A 25,616-nucleotide genomic window follows, 5' to 3' on the forward strand; every position below is an offset into this window, starting at 1 on the left:
AGGAGTGAAATCTTGGGATTTGTCAGATCAGCAAAACATGGCAGAGCTAGGATTTGCACAGCTCCAATTTAGGTAACCAAAACTGAGTTAACTAAATTGTGCCGCACTTAATTTTGCTGATGTCTTTCTTTTTTAATCTTCACCAGAGCAGAGTCGCTGTTTGCAGGCCCAGATCCCTTATTCCTCCTTGGATGTTACTGAGAGTTGCACAAGAGCTGGGTGGGTGGGTAGGTGGAGCTGCCCTTCTCACAGCCAGTCACGCCAAACGAAAAGCAGAAAATCTTTTGTTTCTGTTTGTCTGGGTCATAAATCATCCATTATGGAGAGGTACTCAAAGGCTTGGAATATCTGCCTGCAGCAATTCTGATCTTTCAAAATTTATTTTTAGTCTGAGGCTAAATGAAAACAAGATTTGAATGACAAAGATGGGTTTTTAATGGTTGGTTTAGGCGAGGAGATTCCAGAATTCCAGTTCTGCCATTAGAACGTAGCTATTGCATGAAGTTGGAGGTTGGAGTTTGTGGGGGTTTTTTTGTTTTTAAACATTATTGTGTAACCTATTTGTGCTAACACTTCTGCAGGAGACTTAGGAGATACCATTTGAGGTATTCTAGTCATTAATGAAGTGATTGCTGTTGCATAATATCCATGGAAATACTTCTGGAAAAGTCAAGTTTGGGTACCCCAATTGCCACTTTTAGAAAGGATTCCTGCTTCGCTGTTGCTTATCAGGGATTTAGGGTCATGTTTAATTGAGAAAGGAAAACTGGGAATGGGAAACACCTCCGTTTAAAAAAGATAAGATGTATCAGTTTCTACCCACGAGCAGCTGCCCTTTATGTTTTTCAAATAAATAAATAAATAAAATACCCCCAAACAGCTGCTCCCCCAGAATATCTAAGTGACATCAAGCTCTGATGTGTTGTTACCCTCTATTGCTATGAGGATGCAATGAATTCATGGAAAAATAGTACCTGGATGAAGATAGAGAGCATTTTGTGAATTTCCCTGAGGAACTTTCAGAATTGCGCTCCCAAAATTGCAGAAAGAAGAAAACAAGGAGAAAACTGCAATTGAATTTTGATACATATTTGCACATAAAAAACTGTTTTGTTACAGCAGACCCATAAGGGAGGAAAGTTCAGATGGAAATTCTCCAACCACCATAAGAATTGACTCTTATTTGGAGAGTTTGACCAGCCATTTGCTGGAGGTCTGAGGTTTCTCTCCAGACCTCAGAGGAGCTGAAATACAGTCATGCAAGTAAAAAAAGCTTCGCTCCCCTGTTTGACAGAAACTTCACAGGTACCAGGAGAACATTCAGCAGACTCAAATAAGAAATGAATATTCATGGCTAATGAGTATTCATTACATTTCAATTTGCTTTGCTGGCCACCATGTCACAAATACAATGGCATCATAGGGGAGAAGAATGACTTCAGGATTGTAGAAATATTTGAGAGATACTGCACTATGGCAGTGAAGTTTTGCCATTTTGGCATTGATTTTCCAACCTTCCAAAATGGGCACAGAGGAAATGACAACACATTGTGTTATTGTAGTATGTTTAATATTATTTCTGAACAAATTCCTCTAACTTAGCTTCTTCATTATAGGATGGCTTTTTTGGTGTTATGTTGGGAAAATATTTTTTTTTCACTCTGTTCCCCTGCTGGTTTGGGCAGAGTATGAAGGAAAATAATTTTGTGAATTGGGGTTTGGAAGTTGAAGGCCAAGAATTAGTGGGTTTTTTTTTAGAATTCATCTGGATGTTACAAAATGTCATGATTATCAAAGAATGGTTTTCACAGCCATTTGCAGGTATTTGGACACTTCCAAATGTTTCATGTTGAGCACCCCAGTACTGAAATATCCCAGAGAAATCAGTAGTTATGAAAGGTCTTTGCTCCCACGAAACTTATGTCTAAAGCTGTGAATCATCTCAGTGATAACAGTCTCAAGATTAAAGTTTTGTTTAGGTGAAAATTTTTCACAAAACTGTCATTTAGAATATTCAGTTTAGAAAACTTCACAAATAATGAACTCATCTTGTCACTGAACTGAGAGAGGATTGGTGTGAGCATTCAAGTCTCTGTCTGCCAAGTGTTTCCTCAGAAAAATGAGTATTTGACAAAGCTCCTCCACATCCAAGGAAATGAGTTAATAGCATAAACCAGAGTACTGATGCAGAAAATGGAGCCCACCAGGGTGGGATGTTTGGAGTGGCTATTCTAATCTGGTTTGCTATTTGAAAGCTACTAATGTTTAGTAGTAAAAAATAAAAATAAGCTACTAATAATTAATAGTGGAATGAAGAAAGGCTTTGTGTTTGGCCCAAATCCAGAGTACAAGATTTTTGGGAGTGTATGGCATTGCAAAAAGTGTGCTTTCATTAAAGCCAGTAGTACAACTTCATAAAGTGGTTTTTAAAATCTTAGCCCAAACTGTTTGCTGAGCATAACCAGAAAGCTTTGTGTGTCACAATTAGTCCTTTCTGCTTTCCACCTTCATTCCATGAATTTATAGTTCTCTTTGTGACAAAACAAATCCTTAGCGTGAAAATGACTGTAATATAAGCAGTGCTGGTTTATGACCTCACTGAGCAAAGCGAAAGGGCTTCGGAAGTTTATTAAAAAGATCAAGAATAAAGTTTTATGAAAACCTTGTCAGAAATTCAGAAGTTTAAACTTAATTCTCAAAAGTAATTCAAACATTTAGATGTGCAAGACACAACGGCCACAGCGAAACGCTTAACGAGGTGCTGCCCTTCATGATGTGAATGTTTAGGATTTTCTGAACTTCTGATCCATTTTTTGTGAGGCAAGTGGTCACCCAAGAACGTAGGTATCCCTATTTGGAGATTCTTGGACCTAAAGCCAAACTCTCAAAGCACCAAGGTGCCTAAAGCTGCAGGTCGGTGTTTAGTGGGATTCTTAAAACTCTGGCGACAGAATTTCTATGCCTGTCTGCCAGGCGCTTTGAAAATTCCATTAGTTGCTTACTGCAACCACTGGATTGGTGGATGCTCCTAAAAATCTGGTCCCAAGTACTGCAGGAACCTGTGTGCTGTTTGGTGTACTACTGTTGAAGTGCCTGTTAGCACTGGGAGTGTAAGGCAGTTCAGAATTAATTATGTTTGGTTAATACCATATCATTATGGTTTTGTAGCAGCTTTCTCAGAGGTTCTGTATCTATCCCATGAAAAAGCAAAGTGCTTTTCCCACAGAGGTCCCTTCTGTGTTGTGAAATGGCACCAGAGTGCTGGATCTCTCCCCTGCTGCTGGTGGCTGAACAGACAGCTCATGTTGCTGTTTCCTGAAAAGCCGGCTTGCATATGGAATTCATAGGTTTGGTGTTACCTGATCCATGCCCAGAGGGAAGGCTAGCACTCGGAGCAAATTCTGCCTGACCACAGCACTGCTCGTCTTTCCAGCTGCAGCATTGTGCAGTTCATGGGTTGGGTTTGAAGTCACAGCACTTTCCTGCAGGATATTCAGGTGAGAGCATCACTCAACTCCGTGGGATCTTTGAGGAGAACAAGAGGGGAGGAAAGAAATTCTTCTGACCATGTTTGGCTCTCTGAGACACTGAAAGGTAAAGCTACTGTAATTAGGGGCCCTTTGGGGAAAATTACTCTTTTCCTGGGATGATGGTGAGTGCTGCCTGATCCTGAAGGTGATGGTGAGTGCTGCCTCCTCCTTCAGCCCTGAGCCTGAGCAGAGGTGCCTGCACAAAAGCCCAGAGTCAGGTCCCTGCTCAGTATCAGCTGCCAAATATTTTTTATGAGGTTGCTTCTGGCTGCTCCCTACCTATGATATCGTCTTGCCGAGATCCCTTGGTACTTTCCTGAGCCAGCACGGAACTCCCTGGGTCTCCAGGCTTCCAGAGGTGTCTTCCCATTTCTGCTTATTGTACAGCAGAAAGAGGACCCTAATTTAGGCAGACTTACTCACCCAGCCAGAGCTGGAGTCTGACATTTGACAGGCTGCAATGCCTGAGGTAGGTGGTCTGAATGCGGCCCTAAATAAATAAATAAAAACCTAGCATGACTTTATCAGAGACATTGAAAGAACAACTTCTCTAAGCATTTGTAGGCTCGAGTCCAAAGTATTCACTCAGATTTTCAGCGTGCTGGTTTTATGTGGTGTCATTGCTGGACAGATACTATGAACTATAAATATAATTTTATGCTTATGTTTTTGCAAGTAAAGCCTAAATGGCTGTGAGGGGGTGCCTGACCCTGCACTTGGAGCAGCACAAAGAACAGAGGAAGGAACAGTCTGAAAGACACAGCACAGCAGAGACAAGGGGGTCTCAGTCTGTGCAATGCAGTCGTGGCTGCTGCTTGAAATGCAGTGCAGGTTATGTCGCCTCCACCACTGTCCCACTGCCATCACAAACAGGGGCTGAGGATTATATTGCATTGCTGAATCTACTAACAATAATAAAAAGATTATTTTTACTATTATTATTCAATACATATATTATTCATTATAATAATAATATAACAATAATAATTAATTTGCATATCCACCCTTTCCATCCCAGCTCTTCATTAGTTCACAGTGTATTTCTGGCCAGGACAGAAATTTAGTTAAACCTTCTGATCACTGGGATGCTTTTCCTGCAGCAGAGCCAGATTCCCTACCTTTCCCCTTGGCCCAGGGCCTGGAAACCCGAGGCCGTGCATCAGACCTTGGTCCCTCTGTTGGCAGCTCTACATAACCTGTCACAGAGACAGCCCGAGCACAATTTTTGCACATGATGAATATGGATCTTTGCTGCATCTGGCAGGCTGCAACAATGAGTGCAGGAGACTGTCATTAATAGATAATAAAAGCAGAAAGAAACATTAATGGGAATAAGCTTTTCTTTTACTGGGAGTGATTATTACTTTTTTGTTCTTGGGCTGTGACTAGATTGAGCTGCAAAGAGCAGCTACCAGTGCTGTGTGCACGCATGTGTTTTGTTGCTGGCTGTTTTATAATCTGAAATATTTAACCATGACATCTTCAAAGTGCGACTGTGTCATACATCCTCATACACTAATAGATTTCAAAGATGAAGAGCCTTGCTGCTTTATGTTTAGTCATGCCTTCATCTATAAATTTATGGCAGTATTATGGTTTAATGAATTGAACAAGTCCCAGAACAACAACAAAAATGCTCTTTTGTTTGAATTTAGATATAGCGCACTTTGTTCTTCAAACGAGTAATAAAACCAGTATGTTTCTTTAGTGGTAAACTTGGGGGTAACTTCGTCTCACATTACTAATTAAGCACTCAGGGAGCTGTGTGTGCACATGTATGTGTGTGTGTGTGGGGGGGGTACACGGGCGCTTTCAGTCGTGGTGTTGAGCATAGGCTGAGCATTCATATTCCGATAGCGATAGGCAAACCTCCCAGAGCAGATGGAGCAGAGTTCAGCACAAAGGTTTAATCCTATCAGGATGATTCCTGTATGGCCATCTGGATAATCCGGTGCACAAATTCAGTGCCTGTTAAAAGTACAACGTAGGCCAAGATTAGCGTCACAGATTTTCCACCAGACTTGTTCATATTTGACTTTATGATTCTCAGACTCCAGAAAATTGCATTAGAGAGCCTGTGATTTGTGAGAGAAATCAGATGAGGAATAAGAACTCTTAGGGTACTTGAATTTCCCTTGAAGAAACTGGATTACAGGCACTCCCTGTCCCTGGCAGAACTGCTTTGTGTTTCTGCATGGGTTGTTCTTGTTTCTGAAAGACGATTACTGCGAGCTCTCTGTTGTGGGCAGACTTTCTCAATTCTGCTGAGCAAAGAGACCCCAGCTAAAAATTAGTATTACTTGGATCTTGTTTTTATCAGGAAAATAAATTCGTTGTTTGCTGTAATATCCATCTCAGGTGGATTTCTGATTGTTGCGCTGTGTAATGTAGTGGGGAGGGGTTAATTTGAGGGATGTGGGGTTCTGTTTTTTCCTTTGTGATAGTGAAAGATGTAATAAAAGGTAGTTGATACTAGTATTTAGTTTGGCAGTGAGAATTTAGACATAGATTGAACTCTGTGTTTCATCTAGAATAGTTTCTGTATATCACTGATTAAACCTTGTGGTGTGGTGTGGCCATAATGTACCAGTGGATCCTGGAGCATCAAGGCTCAGCCCTGTTGTGCTCTGGATGCTCTTACACCTTACAGGATTTTATCTGGTCCTGTGTTCTGACTCTAGGGAGATTTATTATGAGGGATTTACTGTTTTGTTAAGTTACTGATGGAAAATGAAAGTGAGAAAACAGGACCAGGGTTGGTGGTAAAACAAACCAGGAATTTGGAAATTGCACCCACCTGCCCTTCTGTTAGGTTGGGTTCAGCAAAGCAATAAAGCAGAGGGTTAACATTTAGCAAATATAGAATTCTTTGTTGGATCACAAAGGACCAGTCAGTTAAATTAAGTATATTTTGGAGTACGCGAGTATGCAGTGATGTTTGTTTTGACAAACCTTTAGGGCTGATTTATAGTACACATTTTGGGCTTCCATTCGCAAGGTTGTCTCCATCCTCACCCAGAAATTGCATCAGTACAACTATTTTTAAACTTGAGTGCACTTAACCAGATGCAGTCTCCTTTCTGGACATGCCTATTGTTTTTAAAATAGTCATAGTGACTTAGCTGGGCTCCATAACTTCATCAGGGAAGTTGATAGTGGAAAGCCACTGGAATTGAAATGGGACAGGCAGATAGGATTTTTTTTTCACTGTTTTATTAACAGAACTTTTAGAGCACATACTCAGATACAACAATCCCATCCTTGTGTCACACCTCAGTCCCCTACATGGTGTTTGTTGCCTTTGCCTATCACACACTGTTCCTGCACATTTGCAAGTGGCACCATGGGGTGGAGGAAGGAGTAAAGGAATAGAGATGCAATAATTTGGGCTAAAGCACTGCTGAATGGTAAAGCATTTATCTCGCTTGGAGGTCAAAATGTATCTGTGCATCCCTGGGGTAGCAGAGCAGTCACTGCTTTGGTGGTGGGGTCTGAGCACATGTATCCCCAGTTGTGGAGCTGGAGGTGCTGCCAATATTTGAAAGGCCCTGTGCAATATTCTTGGATGTCTGATCCAGTGTGTGCATCCCTGTGCACCTGAGCTGCTCAAGAGCACAGAGAGTGCTGAAGCTGAGGGGCTGCACCAGTTTAGGCAGGGAGCAACGTTTGACCAAAGCCACCCACAGCAGTTTCTTCATGCTGACTTAAAATGAAAGCCCTGCAATTCTGCAGAAAAAAATAAAGAATGTAAAAATTGTAGCTTAAAGCCTGTGCAAAATTTCCTAGGAATGAAAAAATCAGAGCAGCACATCAAAAAATTCACAATAAAGTTGTTAGGCTTCTTGAAATATGTATATTTAGAGAGAGTGAAGATGTATATTTCAAGAATAATAATACATGTATTGTTTATATATATTTTAATGTTTAGGCTGAACTTAATTTAACATAATTTTAAGTGGGTTTGCAACATTGCATTTTTCTTGGGGAATTTATTATTTGCCAAACAAAGATGGCAGACCTCTCTTTGGAGGCCAAGTTTTACTGACTTGCAGGGAGATATTAAGGACTCTGACTGTTTTATTAATTTTTGGAAAGCAGGAGGTAGGTCCTAAAGTAAAACAAAAAAATAACCCAAATAAGCAAAGAAACTCCCAGCACTTCCTCTGTGATGTGAAAGGGTTTATGAGAATGAATGAAAATACATTTCTTGCAATCATACAGAGATAACTAAATTATTATTTTATGGAAATGTTGTAAATAAAATAAGGAGCAGATTTTTGTTGCAACAGGTCTCTCATTATTCTGGATTGCCTCCTTTTTCCATGCAGTCATTTTTCAGGCACTGATCAACAACTGAGAGCTTTGGAAATCATTAAGAAAAGAGAAACAGAGAGAACTCCATGAAATGTAACTTTGCTAGCTGAGGCATCAGGATAAAAGAGAAACACTGGTTTAAGTATTGATTGTAGGTGGAGTATTATCCCAGGTAATTTACATTTTCATTTCCCATTAATGGGAACCGAGCATCCAAAATGTTCAGCAGAAAATCAACGCCAAGACCTTTAATTTCACTACTGGAAAACAGAAATAAAGGCAACATTCCCTTCCCTTCCCTTCCCTTCCCTTCCCTTCCCTTCCCTTCCCTTCCCTTCCCTTCCCTTCCCTTCCCTTCCCTTCCCTTCCCTTCCCTTCCCTTCCCTTCCCTTCCCTTCCCTTCCCTTCCCTTCCCTTCCCTTCCCTTCCCTTCCCTTCCCTTCCCTTCCCTTCCCTTCCCTTCCCTTCCCTTCCCTTCCCTTCCCTTCCCTTCCCTTCCCTTCCCTTCCCTTCCCTTCCCTTCCCTTCCCTTCCCTTCCCTTCCCTTCCCTTCCCTTCCCTTCCCTTCCCTTCCCTTCCCTTCCCTTCCCTTCCCTTCCCTTCCCTTCCCTTCCCCCAACCTGGAGGGATTGCACGGTGCATATATTTTTGGTTCAGTGATTTCACCCAGTGCAGATGTCATGAAGGACCGGGAGGAGGTTGCCATTTTTGGCAGGGTGCTGTAGTCTTTAAGGCTTGCATATGCTAACCCCCAAAAATCGAGGTGCCGTGAAGGAGAGGGCTGGGGAAGGGGGAGCAGGGCATCACATCCTCGTGCCTGTGTTGCACAAAGCTGCATGAGTTATCTGCTCAAGAGGGAAACCTCTGCTACCCTGTTTCCTGCACAGCAGCTGCTCATTGTCCGCAGAGAATGGGAGACAGAGCCGGCTTGATACGCAAAAGGAAAGCAGGAAGATCATCACTTCACCGAGATAAGCAGCAAACACATTGTTTAGCTCAAGAGTGAAGATTTAATGCTCCAGTAAAATATATAAAAGCTCTGCCACATTCTCTTTCCCTGAAGTGTCTATGACTAACCCTTTGGGCTGGTCCTGAGGACTTTTCCCCATCCAGGCTGGTTTCATAAACTTCAGCTGCTTTCAGCTGCTTGTGCTGGATGCAGCTCCAGCAATAGCCACAACCATTCCCTGGGCAGACAGAATTTTTGGGGTTCACCCTCTCAGCACACTCAGAGCAGTGAGCAGATTGACAATTCCTGCTTCTCAGGAATGAGGGTATTATTTAGGGGAAAACAAAACCATCCAAACCCCAAACAATCTCCCCCTCAATGAAACAGGCCAGCTCAACTCCTTAAAAATTATTTGGCTCATTCTTTCAAATTGGAAAAAAATCCCAGAATTATTACTGAGTCCTGAGGCCAGGGTGTTGGCATTGCTGTGTTGGCTGTGCTGCTGCTGGTCCTCGTGTGAGGCTGGGTGAGCCTTGCCCTGCACAGGGGGGTCCACACGTGACCCAAGGCTGTTTTGAAATGGGAAGCCAGAGTTCTGTATCCACTGCCCAGATCTTGGGAGCTTTTCACAGGACAGTACCCAGATACCTTTAAAAATCGAGTTACTTATCCTGCAACTTCTTCAGCAGGGTTTTTAATCACTTATTTGAGTGGTTTGTTGAATCACAACTTCAATAAGTCATGGTTTTGAGTGCTTAAAACTGATTTGTGAAAAATCAGTAGTTTAGCGAAAGCGTTTAATGGGTTGCAGGATCAGACCCATAAACTGTGGGGTTAATCTGTGGCTCATTTATTTATTTAGCCCGGAATTAGGTTTTACCCAGGGAAAAAAAAGGGGAAAATTAAATTAAATTCCAGATATTTTCAATACTTCCTCTAAGATGAGACATAAATTCCCTGTTCCTCTTAATTCCCAGTTTTAACTGCCTTTATGCAAGTGTCCTTGCGTGTCACAATACTCTTAGAGAAAGAAAAATAAAAACGTGTGCCCTATCATTTAAACTCCTGTTGTGATGCAGCAACTGTTGTCAAGAGCCTCATCTATGGAATAATAGAAGATGAAACCACACTTCACGATAAAAACTGCAGGCGAGGTCATTCTTACAGTCACCAGCACAAACTGGATATTAATCATAGAGCAAATACATTTCAGAAGCTAAATAAGAGCAGTCCCAGAGCCCTGCTGATAGCTGTGCATCCCACTAATTCACCTCAGTGAACATTTACCTCTAAGCTCAATTAACCCTTATTCCAAGGCCACCCATAAACTTTGTGGTAAATATGTTTTTTTTCCCTCTGGCCTCTGTTTTCTATCAGTGGAACAGATCATTTCTGTTGGAGGATAAAAAGCTATCTCTGTTTAGAAATGCAGGTCCCTAATTAAGAGTATGAAATGTCCAGTGTGTGGTTGTGAGGAGCTGGAGTTGGTAGATTATTGATTCTGTAAATTCAGATGCTCCTGAGGGCATCTGTTATTGCTTCTGTCATCAGGTGTTGTTTGAGGCAGGTAGGAATGCTCAGGAGGCAGGTGGGTGGTGGTGTGGGGGAGAGGAATTTCCTACTGCAATTGCCTGCACACTAAGTTAGTTGTTAGACGTGTACAAGAAGTTAAGAGGAGACATTAATGCTGTTGTTTAGTTATTATTATTATTGTTATTAGTATTATTAGTACTGTTATTATTCTCCCTGCCAAGCATTGTTCAGAGGCAAATTGGAAATGTGGTAATTAGGCCCTGACTGGTAGTGTAGTACTTGTGTCCTGAGCCAAAGTTCAACGCCCTGAAATGAAATTTAAACCAATTAATCTGTTAGATTTTTATCGCTTGTCCGTGTTTTCTCAGCAATTCCCTCAGCACGTGGCCTTTGATCAACTCTCATACAAAAGCTAAAATGTGTGCCTGCTGCTAGCAAGATGGGGCTGACATTAACATGGCACTCATAAAACAATCAGAGCAGTGAAGCCCTCAAACAGACAGGGCAGAGTAATATTTAATAAAAGCGCACACATAATCTTCAGAATTAGCATTTTGTGCCTTGCAGTACCTTTGGGAGAAGAGCTTTTATTTGTGGAGTGATCATTATTATAACAAAGAAGAGCTACCTAATAATTTCCACTTTAACTCTGCAATATGCCATGAGCATTTCTGAACCATTATGCTAAACTGTGGCGGGGTAATCATTTTATTGTCACAGTTTGAGGGAAGAAAAATCCCCTGTATATCAGTAGCTGTGAGGTGTGGGAACACAGGAACACACCGACACATGCAGCACACAACAAAAAACTTTTCCTATTTTGCTCCCCATCTGCAGGAGTTGGTATCTGCCATCCTTTGTATGGGAGGTGATAAGATTTTAATAATGTGTACTCTGAGAAAAAGATAAAGATTTCATAAGAGCGTTGTTTCCCTCGGAGTCATTAAGGCTTTGCTCATAAATCCTTAACATTTATCAATAGAGACCTTAGCTTTGAAGTCAGTGGCAGAATTCCCATTGGCCTCCATAAGTTTGGGATTGCAGTGCCTGCCTCTGACATCTCTATCTGTGAGCTTGGACTGCAGGAGCAGCACGATGGGACTTGTCAGAGGTGGGCACTGATTTGCCCTGATATTATGCAAAGAAGGAGAGCAGCTCATTAAGGCTCAGAACCATTAGGTTGTTTGAGCCAGTGGAGGATGTGGCCACATCACCTTCAGTGAGGAGCTGCAAGGTCCTGCTGCAGCTGGAGGGGGATGTTTGGTTTTTCCTCAGCCCAACTGTTCTGAAAAAACATGAGTGTGACATGCTCACACCAAAGAGTGTGAAAATCCTGTCTGACAGCTGGCTACCAAACTCTTCAGGTTCTTGCTGTAGTTGGCTTCCCGTTGTTCATTCAACAACAACAACAGAAAAGTTCATATATGTAGGAATGAGCAATTATTCTTTCTTTTGTTATAATTCTTCCCTGGACTTAAAGTCTGTTCATGTTATCAATCAGGGACACTTCACTGCCCTGATGAGGACCGGTCTAAAGTCCTTCACTGTATTTTGTTACCAGAGAAGCTTCAGATTTTGACTAAAAACTCTTCTTCTACAGAAAAAGATGAATTTTAAGTAACTTTTTTTTCTATTTGTTTTAAAAACACCATTTCAGAAATGATGCTTTGGGGTTACAGAAGGGCATGAGAAGTGATAATATTTTGAAACAAAACATCTTGTTTTTCTTGGAGGTATTGAAAAGTGTTATAATTCCAGATAGACATTCTGGAAATTTGCATTCTGAAAAAAAAGAAAAAAAAGAAAAAAAAAAATTTCTATATTTTGGTTTGTCTTCTGACCAAAACAAAATGTAGAAAAATCAAGGCCTCCAGTGAAAAGATTATTCTGCCTAGCTCTGTTTTCCTAGGGTTGCACAGAAGTAAACACCTTCCAGACAGTGCTTTGAAAGTTGCCAAGTGATTAAGAGCAGAAGTATGAAGAGCTGAGGGCCTGAGCTGGCCAGACATTTGTACCAGGGGCATAAATAGAGCTGAGGTCATTGCCTTGCCCCCCTCCCAGTGTTACCTGTGGTGATGCTACAAACGGGACCCGATTCCATCCTCCTTGGTGCTCCAAGCAAAGAGCCTGGGAAGGGCAAAGTTTTAGACAGACCAATGTCCTGAATTACACCGGTTGTTGCAAATATGTCATAGTATAAACATGTTTTGTGCCCTCAAAAACAGGTAGCAGTCTGGATGCCTCCCTCAGCACGTCTTCCTTGGGATGCAGCCCTTCAGGGCCACTTCCCTGGCTGGGCAGCACCTCCTGCAGCCCTTCCAATCTTTATGGGCACTTGCACTTTAAAACAAGAGAAGCTGTGTGGGGAAAGCTGGGGAGTCCCTCTGGTTTTTGTGACCTGGGAAAAGAATGCCCTGAAGTCTTTTGGGAATGCACAGTGCTCTCACTCCATCTCAGGCTGTGCCTGCAAAGAGCACCATCCTGCCCTGCTTATTAAACCACCAAGTCCTGACTTTTTATCCTCAGAGGAGATGTCCTGGGCTATTGCCAGCAGTTTTGATGAGGCACTGATTCAGCACAATTTCTACATATTTAAATAAAATGACACATGCTCACAGTGGCTTTGCAGGTGAGAGTGTCCCAGTGAAGAGCTCACAGCCCCAGTTCAGCACAGAGCCCTGAGTGTCTGCCTCAGTCCCCCTGGCTGCCATGGATGGGACTTGGCACGTGTTTGGTGTGAAGTAAATACATGTATAAAATATTGGACTCAAATACATGTGGCAGCACAGGGCAGCACCTTGAACCTCTGAGTGCAACGTAGGGGCCACAGAGAACATCACAACATAAATAGCAAGAACTTTTCTGTGGGGTCCTGTAACTGCCCAACAGTATCTTGCATTCATTGTAAAGATTACTTGAATCTATAATTTTCAATTGTAGAATCATTTATGTTGGAAAAAACCTCAAAGATCGAGTCCAACTGTAAACCCAGCACTGCCAAGCCCACCACTAAACCATGTCCCCAAGTGCCACATCTACATGGCTTTTAAATCCTTCCGGGGATGGTGACTCAACCACTTCCCTGGGCAGCCTCTTCCAGTGCTTGACAACCCTTTCAGCAAAGCCTGCATATGTTTTCTGTTAATGGCTTATGGTCTCAAATAGTTTTTATTCACTGGTATTTAGGAAAAAAATGTTGCTTGTAGTCTTTAAGAAAAGTAGCTCGTTCTCTGACACATGGGAAACTGATTATCTCTGGGTTTTATTGTGGGGGGTTTGTGTCCACAATCAACTGGGAATACTGGAAAGGGTGTAATTTGGAAGTGATTTTAATTTTTATTTATGAAAAAGTTCGATTCTGTGAAAGGGCTAGATGGAATTTTGAAAAGCTGCTTTCACTGTAAATCTGTTGCTGTGAGCTTGGCTGAAGGGAAAGCATTTGCTTTTGGACATCACAGTGGTTTTTATGCACAGTTTTATGCAAGTAACTTGAATCCAAATTAAACATATTGAAGTTACTTCTGTGTGCGCGCTACGTTTTCGTGACGGTAATGTCAGGATGTTTCTTTTGTTAGCTCATGTAAAAGTTAATGGCTGTGCTCTGCCAAGTTTGGAGTAGGGTAATGATTTTTTTTTCTGCCTGTTTGTGTTTTTCCCTGGAGCTGGCATCCCCAGCAGCTTAAGTAGTGGAAAAGTTTGTGCCTGACAACCTTTTGTAGGTATGGCCGGGGTCTGTTTGCTCCCCATCCATGCCTGCCACCAGCAGTGGTGTGAGTCTGGGGCAGTGCTCACAGAAACTGAGCTGCTGAGGGTGACTCCACTGCTCCCTTTCCAGCTCCCTCCTGCTTCCCAGCTCCCCACCTGCCCACCCTGCCCAGGGGCTGGGGGGAAGGAGCTTCCCAGCAGCCACACTGACTCCTGCAATTAGCTCCAACCAACCAGAACTTCACTAAGGAGTCATAAAGATGCATGGGGTCTCTTTAGCACTTTATGTCTGGAGCATTTTGAATTAGGCTTCTGTGAATGAATTAATTTTCTGTCTTTGCAATTAGCAGAATTTAGGACAGGGGCTGTGCCTCATTAAGTAACTCATGACACTGCCCCATTGAGTGGCAAGGGTGTTATCCTGGATGGTGCTAACACATGGGGGGCTTTAATATCCCTGTCTTCCTAGTAAATCCTTACCTGAGGAAGTGCCTGAGTGCTCTTCCTTGAGTACATCATCAAATACTCAAAGTTACAAACCAAATTAACAGCTTAATCAGCCTTTCCATCAAGTAGCAGTTCACAGCCAAATGCCAGCAACCCTGAAAGGGGGCAGTGGCAGCCCTTCCTGAGTTTGCAGTGCAGCCTCTTCCCTCTGGGTTCATATCTACAGGAAAGAATTGTTCTTTCCAACTCCGAGGTTGGCTGGTGGAGTTATGCTGCTCCTTGAACCTGTTTTTCATGAGTAATGAAATTGTTGAGGTTCCTTCTTTATTAAAATGTTCTCTAATGTTGTCTAATGCCATATTCTCACCTGATGCTGTATCAGCAAGGAAAAGTTGGTGGCATTTTGGGTGAAGTTGCTTCTTTCCGTCAACCGATGTGACCACCCTGAGCCTCCACAGCAGAGAGTTACCCAGGGCTTTTTGCCTAATTCAGGTTATTTTTACAGTAATGTTATTTCTGTTGCTTCAGCACAGTTAAATTCTGAGGTGCTGCAGAAGAGGAGAATCAATATGTGAATGTTTATACTGCCCCAGCCCACCAATATTTGAGCTGCTTCTGCTTACATAGTCTTAAACCAGAAGCTCTTGGTCCAAGATTTGAGCAGCACTTGAGTTTTCAACATCCTCTCAGAGGCTCTGAGTAGATACAATGCCAAGAAAGTGGCTGTGAGACTCCATGGATATGGCAAAACGTGTTGCACACATATCTTGTTTTTCCTGTAGATGCAATACAACTGGAATGACTGGATGGCAGCTGTGGGTTTTGCTTGTGGGGTGTTGGTTTTTTTTTGCAGTAGCCAAAGCATTAATCAGAGCAGGATAGTTTAATACTGAACAACCTGGGTCTGATTGCAGAATAGTTAAAGAAATGCTGAGGGTTACACCCTTTTTTATTTTGCCAATATTTTCCATAATATTTATGGGAGTTTCCTTGGTGAGTTTGGGTTCTGATGGATAATAAAGCAAGCTTACTGGAGATTGTTTTATTAACTCAGGTCTTGAACATTTCATATACAATAAAAAAAGGGATGTGTCCTGGTTTCCAATTGGTCTCTGCCCATCATGCTGTGATTTGTTTTGTTCATGTAGGATTAAAATTTTTTTTTTTTTTCAATGCAGATAATAAAACCAAACAGAAATTAATTGAGGAAAAAAATGCTTCCAAATATAGAGTTTGAGGTCGTGCACATGTACTAGAAAGAGCATGATTGCTGAAATCTTTGTGTTAGTAAGGGGGGATAGGAAAGCTTTTATTTTATTTTTCTCATGTCTTCTATCATTAAAATCCAGTTCTAACAGCAGAATACTTCTCTTTTTCATGTGTGTTGAAAAGCAGCTACACCATGTATCAAAGCCATCAGTCCAAGTGAAGGATGGACTACAGGAGGTGCCACTGTCATCATCATAGGAGACAATTTCTTTGATGGGTTACAGGTCATATTCGGCACCATGCTGGTTTGGAGTGAGGTAGGTGTTGTCTGAACGCTAATGTCTAATAGCTTTGTCTCCTTGTAGCCAGCCTGTCCTTTCTCTGTGCCACATGCTAAATCAGCAACAAATGTTGAGACACGAATCCTTGCCTCACTCAGTTTTATGAAAATAATTAGTCAAATTTACCTGTGGCAGGAATGCATTATAGCCAGGGGAATTTGCATCTCCTCTCGCTGGCTCAGAATTTAGCTCAGTGGGTTTTATTCCAAGGAAAGGGGAGGATAAATGCCTGTGTGAATAATTCTGCGTTTAGCGCTACAATAGCTAAGGGCCCACAGGAAACAAGCGTTTAGGTGATCCCGCTTTCCAGGGAAACTGGCTGCTGGTAGCTGCAGCTCAATGAGGTGGAGATTGCAGAAATTCAGCACCTCTGAATAACATATCCCTGAAGTCTGGATACTTAGCCTAAGTATCATTTTCATAGCAGCAACCAAATGCACCGTGTTGTATCCACAGTGGACTCCTCATACCTAGCAGGCGCCCCTGTAGTTTCACAGGAACCCTTTCGTTATTTCTTATCCATTTTTCTGCTGTTGTTATTCCTCTCAGCTCCTTAAAACCTGTCTTTTCCCAGCACATAATTAATCATGGAGCCTGATATTCCCCAAAAACATGTGGAAAGTTAAAACCCAGGCAGCATCGCCCCCATGGCCATGGCCAGGGTTGTAGAAGCCATGGCAGAGTTCCCCACTGGCACAGGGAGGCAGCTCCAGGGAAAGGAACATCTTGAACTTAGGGTTTTCCAAAAACATTTTGGGGGTTTAATAAGAAATTGTCATTTTCATTATTTTAATACTGAAAAAAGCCCCAGCCTCCCTGAAATATCTGTGCAACGCTTCCCCATGGCGAGAGGATCTCCTTTACCTTATATCCTGTAAATATTAAATAAACACTGTAGCCTAATTTATATCCACCACATTCCCCCTACTGATTCCACTGCACATATGGCAGCATTTTTTCCATGTGAAGAGTATTCTCTAATGTCCTTCACTGTTCTCTCTCTCTCTCTCTCTCATCCTTCCACTTGAGGACAAGTGTGGATGAAAGGGCATTCCAGAAAAGGAGAGATAGTAAATGAGCCCTATTCTGAAGCCCTTATGTGATCATGAAAGTGCCCCCTGGGCCCAGTGTAAGCATTTTGTGTGTTAGTATTGAAGCCATTATGGCTGCAGACGTTTTACAGGGAAAGGTGAAGGGGCTGGGAGGAAAGTGCTCTGATTTTGGTGCTGCAGAATTGGATCTTTCATTATAAATCTTGATTCTATTTATTAGTGGAAGCCATTAATTTTCAATTTCTAATGTCAGGAGACTGAGTGCTGGTCAAAACATTGTTGCTGATGGTTGCAAGGCCTTGTCATGAAATTAATAATATTAGAGGGGGTCCAGACCGAAGCCAGTCTGCTGCTGCTGGGAATTCTGCAATGGGCTGCAAGCTGGTGTTGAGGAAAACTCTTTCACTGTCTCTCCCTTACAGAATTGCTTCTCATTTCATAACCTATGAGAGCAGTCAAAAATCATATAGGAGAAAAGAACATTCTTTCTAAAAGAAGGAGACAAACATGGTAAACAAGTGCAGAAATGCATGAGCTGTCTGAGTGATCCCTAAATAATAGTGATCTATAAATAATTCAAATTACACATACGAGCCACCTATGAAGTACAAAATAAGTTCTTTCATTTGCCTTCCCATTTCTAAAAATGTCTAGAGCATTTTCAGTACCCAAGAAGAATATTTTTGTTTTACTTTAATAGAGTATAAAATTGAACTGCCAATCCTCTGAATTTGAGTCCATTTCAAAACTGGAGCAGGCTCATCCTGAGTTGCCAGTAAGGCCCAGTTATAAGCAAACTTGGCCGAGTTATTTTGTCATTGAATTCTGGACGAATTTTAAAGTTCATCCTGTTGTTTCATGGATCCAAAGAAAACATCATTTTAACTGGGCTGCAGAAAATCCCAAACAAAACCAGATAGGCAGAGACTAAAGAAAAAGAGTGAGTCTTGCAGAGCATTTTCATGTGGATTTTTCTAGCTTCAGTTTCAGCTATAATTGCAGGTGGTTTGGGGGTTGAAGTCTAATATTGAAATTAAGCATCATTTTGCTACAGACTTTGCATGGGACCTTGGGCAAATCGTATAATCTACTTAAAGTTCAATTCCCTTTCTCTAAAACAGTAATAAGATTAGTCACCTTCTTTGGAGAGGTGCTGTGAAGATAATTATCGTAAAGGTCCTATATTACTCAGACTTTATTATAGCAAAATCCACGTAAATACCTGAGCTGCATGGATATTTAAAATATAAATCCTACCCCAGTTCAGAAGTAAAGTTAAAAGACAAAAAAAAAAAAAAAGTTCCTTTTAAGAGTGAATTTGTTGCTGTCAAAGAGCATGTTATAAATAATTTGAAATGTAAATAATATATTTTTAATTTATTTTACATGTATTCAAGTTTTGTAATTGAAATATTTATATGCTTGAAATGGAGTTGACTGTGTTAAAAAAAGGAGGTTTAAAATGGTTTCTGAAACACGTATTTATTATTTAAACATATATTTTAGCTGTAAACACTCTAACATAATTGCAACCTTTCTCAGCCAGGGAGAACTAAATAAAAACTTAATTTGTCACATTAATTTTGTGCAGAAATGCAGATACCCTAAGCCAGTAGGTTCAATTAATCCTTACCTCCCATATTACTTTATAAAAATGACTTTAAAAGCCCTTGGTATTTTTAGAATAAAGCAGAATGGGCCGTCTAATGCCTTTTTTTCCAAGGGGCTTTCGTAACCGACAAACAAACAGTGCTGGTCTATCGGGTGCACATGCTGGATGTGCTCAGACAACTCCCAGCAAACCTTCTGTGTGCCAGACAGGCTCTGCTGGCAGTGCACACACACACAGAGCTGGAATTTGGGGGGTTTCACCCAGGTTCTGTGTCCCTGCGTGGTCGCAAATATTCCAAATCGCCACTGCTGATAAGAACCCTCGGTTGTTTCTCTCTCCTGTTGGGGTGCTGAGACTCTCAGAGTCGACTTTCAGGGCAAATACATGATTGTGAAGACAAAATTAGTTTCTTATAAATATTCCACCATATTTGCTTAAAATGAACTATTTCTTCAAACACTTTCCTGCCAAGAACATTCCTGCAGCTGTACAGAGTCAGCTGGAAACAACTTCTTTTTCTTTTATATTAAGAAAAGATGAAGCACTCAAACATCTTTTTCCTTTTTTTTTTTTTTTTTTTTACCTTTGTACAGCACAAAAACAGGGGGTGATTTTTTGGTTTGGTGGTTTGTTGTTTTTTTGCTTCTTTTTTTTTGCTGCTGCTGAATCAAATTCTGTGACACAGTTTTTTATTTTGCTTTTTATGTTTGTTATTGATTTTGGAAGTCTCTGTTTTTGAATGCTTATTTTGGAGCTCTGACTCATTTTTAAAAAATGAGTAGGCACCCTCTTTTTGCAAACCAAGGCTTATTAAACAGCATCTGGATGCCCAGAATTGAGGCATACAAAGTTATTGGTCGTTTTTTAAAATATAGGTACCTTAAGGGTTCTGTTCTCACTGAAAGCTGTCATTACCTTCAGTTGGTGGGATTTTTCTTCATTCCTGTCCTAATGGTCCTCTTCACACAGAGTCAAAGTCAAATTTATGACTGATTGTCACCATTTCCCTAACCACAAACCAGAGCTCAAGCATGCAAAAATAAACTAGTGACTCAGATTAATGACATCTCCTTATAAAATGTCACTTTTAAAAAAAGAAAGTAACCTGGCACTCTGAAGAGTGTGAAATGATGCTGTATCACACAAGAATGCCTAGAATATATTAGCAAACCACAGAAAGAGGCTTGTTGTACACACTCAGCCCAAATGTGTTTTGGATTTTGAAGGCCAGGCACCGCCCACTATTCTGAAGATCCCTAATTCAGGTTTTAGTGCAACCCACTGCATGTCCCAGGTGACATGTAAGAATTTACATCAAACAGCAAATGCAGTTGCTAAGTATCAGGCCAATTCACTTGAAAACCCCTTGGGAAGAAAGGTCCAGTTACTAATTTCATGTCCTGCTCCATTTCTCAATTTGCTAAATGCTGGAATGGAGGAGGAAGATGGATCTGGGATTTTGGCTGGTGGGTTCACGTCCAAATCACAGGTTAATGTCTTGCTCAAGATTTACATTTAAAAAATTTATTCAGAAGGGCAAATAACTCCTATTTAGGAATTCTTGGTTCCTGGCATGTATGGTTGTTTTGATGTCTGTCATCTACCAAGAGTTCCCAGCTGAGGTGAGGACACACTGGCCCTGCTGGGTCACACAGGAAGCTCATCTACCTCAGTGTCTTGTGTTTGTCACTGGGCGAGGACAGATGCCTAAAAACAACAGGGTCATCATGTCGTGATGCTTCCCCAAAACGCTTTACCGGTCTCCAGATACTCAGGGCTCAGAGGCATCCAGAAGTGGTGTCCTTACTTTTAATATCCCTGGATGGTAATAGCTGACCTGTTCCAGATGCTTTGCATGTAAAGATGAGGCAGATTATGCCTTGAAGAAGGTACAGGCTATGTCGGTGTGAAGGAAAAAACATCCAGGGAAAGGTGGAGTGGGTTCCCAACATTAGGCCTCAGGCTGACAGTGTTGACAGGAAAGCATCCCACAATCCTGGAGTTATAGAAGGCAGGGGCAGATCTGCTTTTGTTGTGGGTGGGCTTGGAATGCCCAGACAATTGCAGCACCAGTTGGGTCATTTGGATTGCAAACCAATCTGGACAATTTGGAGAGCTGGTCCCTAGTCCATAGCACAGATCCTGGCAGCGCTGCGGAACCAGAATTTGAGACCAAAGGTGGGAGGTTTTGATGTGCAAAGGAACATTGCTTGTCCCTTAAAGCCAATCTTCTGATATGAGAGCAATGTAGGGAACTCCTGGTGCATAACCAAGCTGGCCAGGAGACCTGAAGGCTGACCCTGAGCAAAGGCCCCCTGGCTCAGCACTGAATCCCTGCCAGTGGTCAATGACAGATGTGACGGAGAAATAGCAAAAGGAAAAGGCCCATGGATTCTCCTGGTATACCTCCCAAGCTTTAGTTGTAGGGAAGAGAGGAATAAAATATATCCTGAGCGTCCTAAACCATAGGACTTCAGACATAATGTTCACCCTTTGGGAATGTGTGGGCGACATTATTGTATATTTGTGGTTTTAAACACAGTTAAACTTATTTACTTCAGAGCACAAAGGAAAACCAAACTGTTTGTGGAGAATAAACCAGGAAACTTGCTTAACTCTCCCCAGCTCTCTGTAACAATGGACCATAAATAGGTCAGACATTTCTTGGGAAACAGGGAAGATGAGTATTGGAAAATGCCACAAATTATATTTAAAGAACATTAAAGTGGTGACAGACCAGTAAATGCTGGGAAATTCAAAGATCCAACCAGAAGCTGCCTGTACAGAATGGGAGTGAGGGATGCAAGGCTCATGTTGATGTAGTAAGATGAGCGTGTTAACCTTTACTACTAAAATCCTTGGCTGTTTTTACAAATATTTTCTCCCAAAAATATCATAATTTTTTTCTCATCTTGCCATTTCACCCAGTTAACCAGAACCACTCGAGGATGGGATTTATCTCAGTTATGTTTGGCTGCCTACAGTTGAGCAAGTAGTCTAAACTTGTCGTGTTGGTTCAGTGGGGAAGGGTCAAAGCTCCCAGAGAGTGGCTCATCCCAATGTGAGAAGTGTCTGAAGCACTAGAAATCAATTGCTGCTTGGCACTGCCTTCGGCCTCTGCTGCCTTTTGAGGGTGTGCAGAGAATTGGCCTGGACTTTTAGGCTTTGGTCAGCTCAATTGTAAGACAACTCGTTTTAAGTAAAAGCATTCCTTGGAAGTTTGGGGTTTGGTTTTGGGTTTTGTTTTACTCCTGTTAATTTTTTTTTTCCAATTGATAGAGTGAGCAATTTAGAAAAAAGGGCAGGTTTCTTTTAAAAGTAAGTTTCTAAACCACACGATTCCAAAGCAGAGCCTGAAAACATACTTTTGGAGCTCCCAAACAAGAAGATATCAACCCCTACATGATAATTTCTAAAATGACATGTGGCTTCTGACTTCTGTGGATCTGAATAGCTTTTGGAGCAGTTGATGCTGGTAGTTTTGGTTTTAACGTTCAACTTGATTTAATATTAATTTTCTTATTTTAAATATGGAGAGCTCCCTACTGTGTGTGCCATTTCCCTCTGTAGCACAGATGGCTCTCAGACAGATATTACTCTCCTTCTGTGCTCTTTTTTTAGTCCTGTGCCCTAAACAAAGAACTGGATGAAAGTCTGGGTTTTTTTGCTAGGACCTTACTACAATGCTGAAACATTTGGTTCCTAGTAAAAATAAGAATAAAATAAGCTTTTTATTATATAAAAAAATCTGTTGAAATTTATTCCTCAATCCAGGACATGATTTAACCAAGAGCATAGAGCAGTTGTCTGCATGGGGTGCTCACGCTTTGCTCACTGTCAAGCCAGGTTATGGTCTTGGTTTTATTTGCCTCTCTAGAGGTGTGTTAATGTGCCACAGCCAGAGAAGGATTATCCATGTGCCAGAGCAGTATCTTGGTTGTTGGACACAATCATGTCACCTTTTCTATGGACCTCTTTTTACTGTTTTTTTTTGAGGGAGCGCGAGTGAGAAGAGGACATTTTGGTGATGGGGAGGACAATGCTGTAGTTTCTGAGAGCAGCAGAGATTTGAGATAATCTGCTATGAATTAGTGAACTCCTAGATGGCTCTGCTAATAATTTCAGGGACCACATTTTAAATTCAGTCCAGAATCCTGAAAGAGCAAAAATGGTCTAGAGCCTGGAAAGTGCAGCACTGACCCACCCCAACCTTTGTCCCAAGAGGATCAGAATCCCCAGCCAAAATAAAAAGAAAGTTAAGTTTATCTACTTACTTCTGTGTAAATCTGCACCTGAAGAAGCCCTCTCAGACATGTGTCAGTCATTGCAGTGAAAGCAGACTGGAAGTGATGGTTAGATGGTTTTATTTGCTACATCTTTTTTGAGTGCTCTCATAATTTTCAAGGAAAGATCCAGCATCCTTTAGAAGCCAAGCTTTGCATTTCCACAGGAATCAGTTAGACCTCCACAAAATGAAAAGAAAATTAAAGCAGCAGCACATGGTGCTTTTCCAACGTACAGATATCAGGCGGGGACTAGAGTATTTAAAACCCTGGGCTTGTGCTGTGCCATGTTCACACGTGTGACCACGTGTCATTTATGAATCTATTGTGTTGGACACTGTCATGACTCCAGAATTCATCCAAGCAAACGTGGGAATCCTGCTGCTGTAAGCTGGAGTTATTGCCTTAAACCAGGGCTGATGCTTGCACAAGGAAGCGATTGCCTGCCATGTATGAAAACAGGAATAATGTTGTTACAAGAATGCTTGTAAATATTGTAGTCACTGGCTTTTGTGTGGGTTACATCAAGATTGTATTCAAACACTGACAGGTTAATTACATGTTTCAAAGCTTGTTTACTGTGATCTGAGAGGAAAGTGTTATTAAAGAAGTGTTCAGCATCTAACAGTGCTTTTTTTCTCTTTCTTCTCCCTTCCCAATGTTTTCTCTAGCTGATTACTCCGCATGCCATCCGTGTACAGACGCCTCCCCGACATATCCCAGGGGTTGTAGAAGTTACATTGTCTTACAAGTCTAAGCAGTTTTGCAAGGGAACGCCTGGAAGATTCATTTACACAGGTATGGATGCTTTAGATGAAAGGAGGAGAAATAGGGCAGGCAATACATCACACTTATTAAGGCTTCTGCTTTCGTCGTTAAAAGCTGTGCTGTATCTTATTGTTTTGGCTGAGGATGTCAGTGAAGGGACCAGTTTGAGGTTGGAGTCAGAACTGGGTAACTGTAGGGATGAATCTGAAAACACCAGTGTGGGATTTTTGTTTGGCTGGTTGTCCTCACAATGGGACATCTCTTTACCCAGGAGGGGGGAGGAAGGAGGGAAACAGATACTGCAGTACTTAAACAAACAGAGTAAGAGTGCAAGCACAAGGAGCCAGACACACAAAGCTGCCCCGAGAAGGATCCTGCTAAACATCTCCATCTCAGTTCTCCAGCAAGTCTTGCAAGGGTTCAAAGCAGCAGCCTGTTTGCCAGCCCATCTCACCATAACACACTTTTCTCTGACTTCCAGGGAGCTCAAGTAGCTCTCAGCCCAGCCAGTGCTGCAGACACAGCGACTTGCAGGTACTTTGGGGTGGTCTCCACACTGGAGACCACTAAGTAGAGTGATTTGGCCTCAAGAATTACTAACAAAAAAACCACACTGGGACTTTGCAGGTGCTGTCAGTGTCAAACCATTCTCAGTAGTTATAAGAATGGCCTGGGAAATAAATCAAGCAGCAGCTTAACTTTCTAGAAGGGATGTGTGTCACTGATTCCTTGGAATGTGTGTGTGCTGCAGGAATTAACAGCTTTGCCCTGGTTTTGATGTGCTTTTAATGCACTTGTTCACATCTACAGCCAGGACTATGCTGGAACTGTTTGCCTGAACTGTGGTTCAGCACAACCCAGTGCAATTCATTTCCTCATCCTTGATTGCCCCTGGAACTTTAAGATATATCATAAATACTTGTGACTGAGGCATTCTGAATTCCACTGGGCACATACATTGCTCCAGCTCTCAATGTACACCCAGGGACTTGAGGCAGAGGAGAGAATTCTGTGCTCCAGCTGGGCAGGAAAGCTCTTATTTGAATTTTGTTAACACTAAGGAAGTTGAACAAAAGTGCTTTATAAAGCTTTCTTTTTTTTTTTTTCAAATACCCTCTCTCCCAGTTGGGATTATGCACTGGGTTTCTTTACACTGGCTCTTACAATGTTCACATGTTGCCCTGCTGGCTGAGCAGCAGGCACTTGTGGAGGCTTTGTGTGTTTATTTGTGAGCATTATGATTTCAGCAATGTGTGGGAAGTCCATATACTGGATGATAACTCACCATATCAGAAAAGTTATTTAGAGTTTGAATGTGTTGGAACAAAAGGAAAAGCAAAGGTCAGATTGATGGCTAGTGCAAATTGATGGTGTGAACCATCACTGGAGTGGGTTGCCCAGAGCTTTAGACTGTTTGAGATGAATCCTTTCCCTCCTTTCTTTCTTGCAGGAAGTTGTGCTGTCCTGCTTGTTGTCACCTCACTGGGGTGGCTGCCTCTGGGGCTGGTGAAATGGCAGGTGTGAATGTGGAAGGAAGAAAAAAGGGGGAAACCTGCTCTCCTTAACTTTGCAAAGAAATTTTTGATGACTTCTTTAAGTGTAAAAATGGCTTGAACCCATTTTGGGGTTGCTTTTCAGATCATCATTAATAAGCTTTTCCAGTAAAAAGGAGGGCAGCAATTTAGCTTGTCTGCCCAGAAGCAGATGGCTGAATGTGGAAATAAAGTGTCCCAGTAGGGTGAGTGTTTCCATGTATGCATTTTCAGGTTGGTGTTTAAAACAAAGTATTTTTCATTCAATAAATGGAAGTTATGAAGTACTAAATAATAATGATAAAAAATTATAAAATCAAAGGTGAGCCAGTCTATGGACA

The 25,616-nt window shown here is 41.7% G+C and overlaps 1 protein-coding gene across 9 annotated transcripts in view; it reads left to right on the forward strand.

Moving 5' to 3' along the window:
• Positions 1–25,616, forward strand: part of EBF1 (EBF transcription factor 1) — a 271,179-nt gene that overhangs the window by 185,623 nt on the left and 59,940 nt on the right. For 5 of the 9 annotated variants that reach the window (XM_048319834.1, XM_048319838.1, XM_048319836.1 and 2 more), the window contains exons 9-10: positions 15,871–16,004; positions 23,647–23,773. In XM_048319834.1, the coding sequence (XP_048175791.1) occupies positions 15,871–16,004; positions 23,647–23,773 (261 nt within the window). The remainder of the gene's footprint in view (positions 1–15,870; positions 16,005–23,646; positions 23,774–25,616) is intronic. The other 4 variants (XM_048319835.1, XM_048319839.1, XM_048319837.1 and 1 more) reach the window with 1 other exon arrangement.

This window comes from Corvus hawaiiensis, chromosome 15 (genome assembly GCF_020740725.1).
Source record: "Corvus hawaiiensis isolate bCorHaw1 chromosome 15, bCorHaw1.pri.cur, whole genome shotgun sequence".
NCBI lineage: Eukaryota > Metazoa > Chordata > Aves > Passeriformes > Corvidae > Corvus > Corvus hawaiiensis.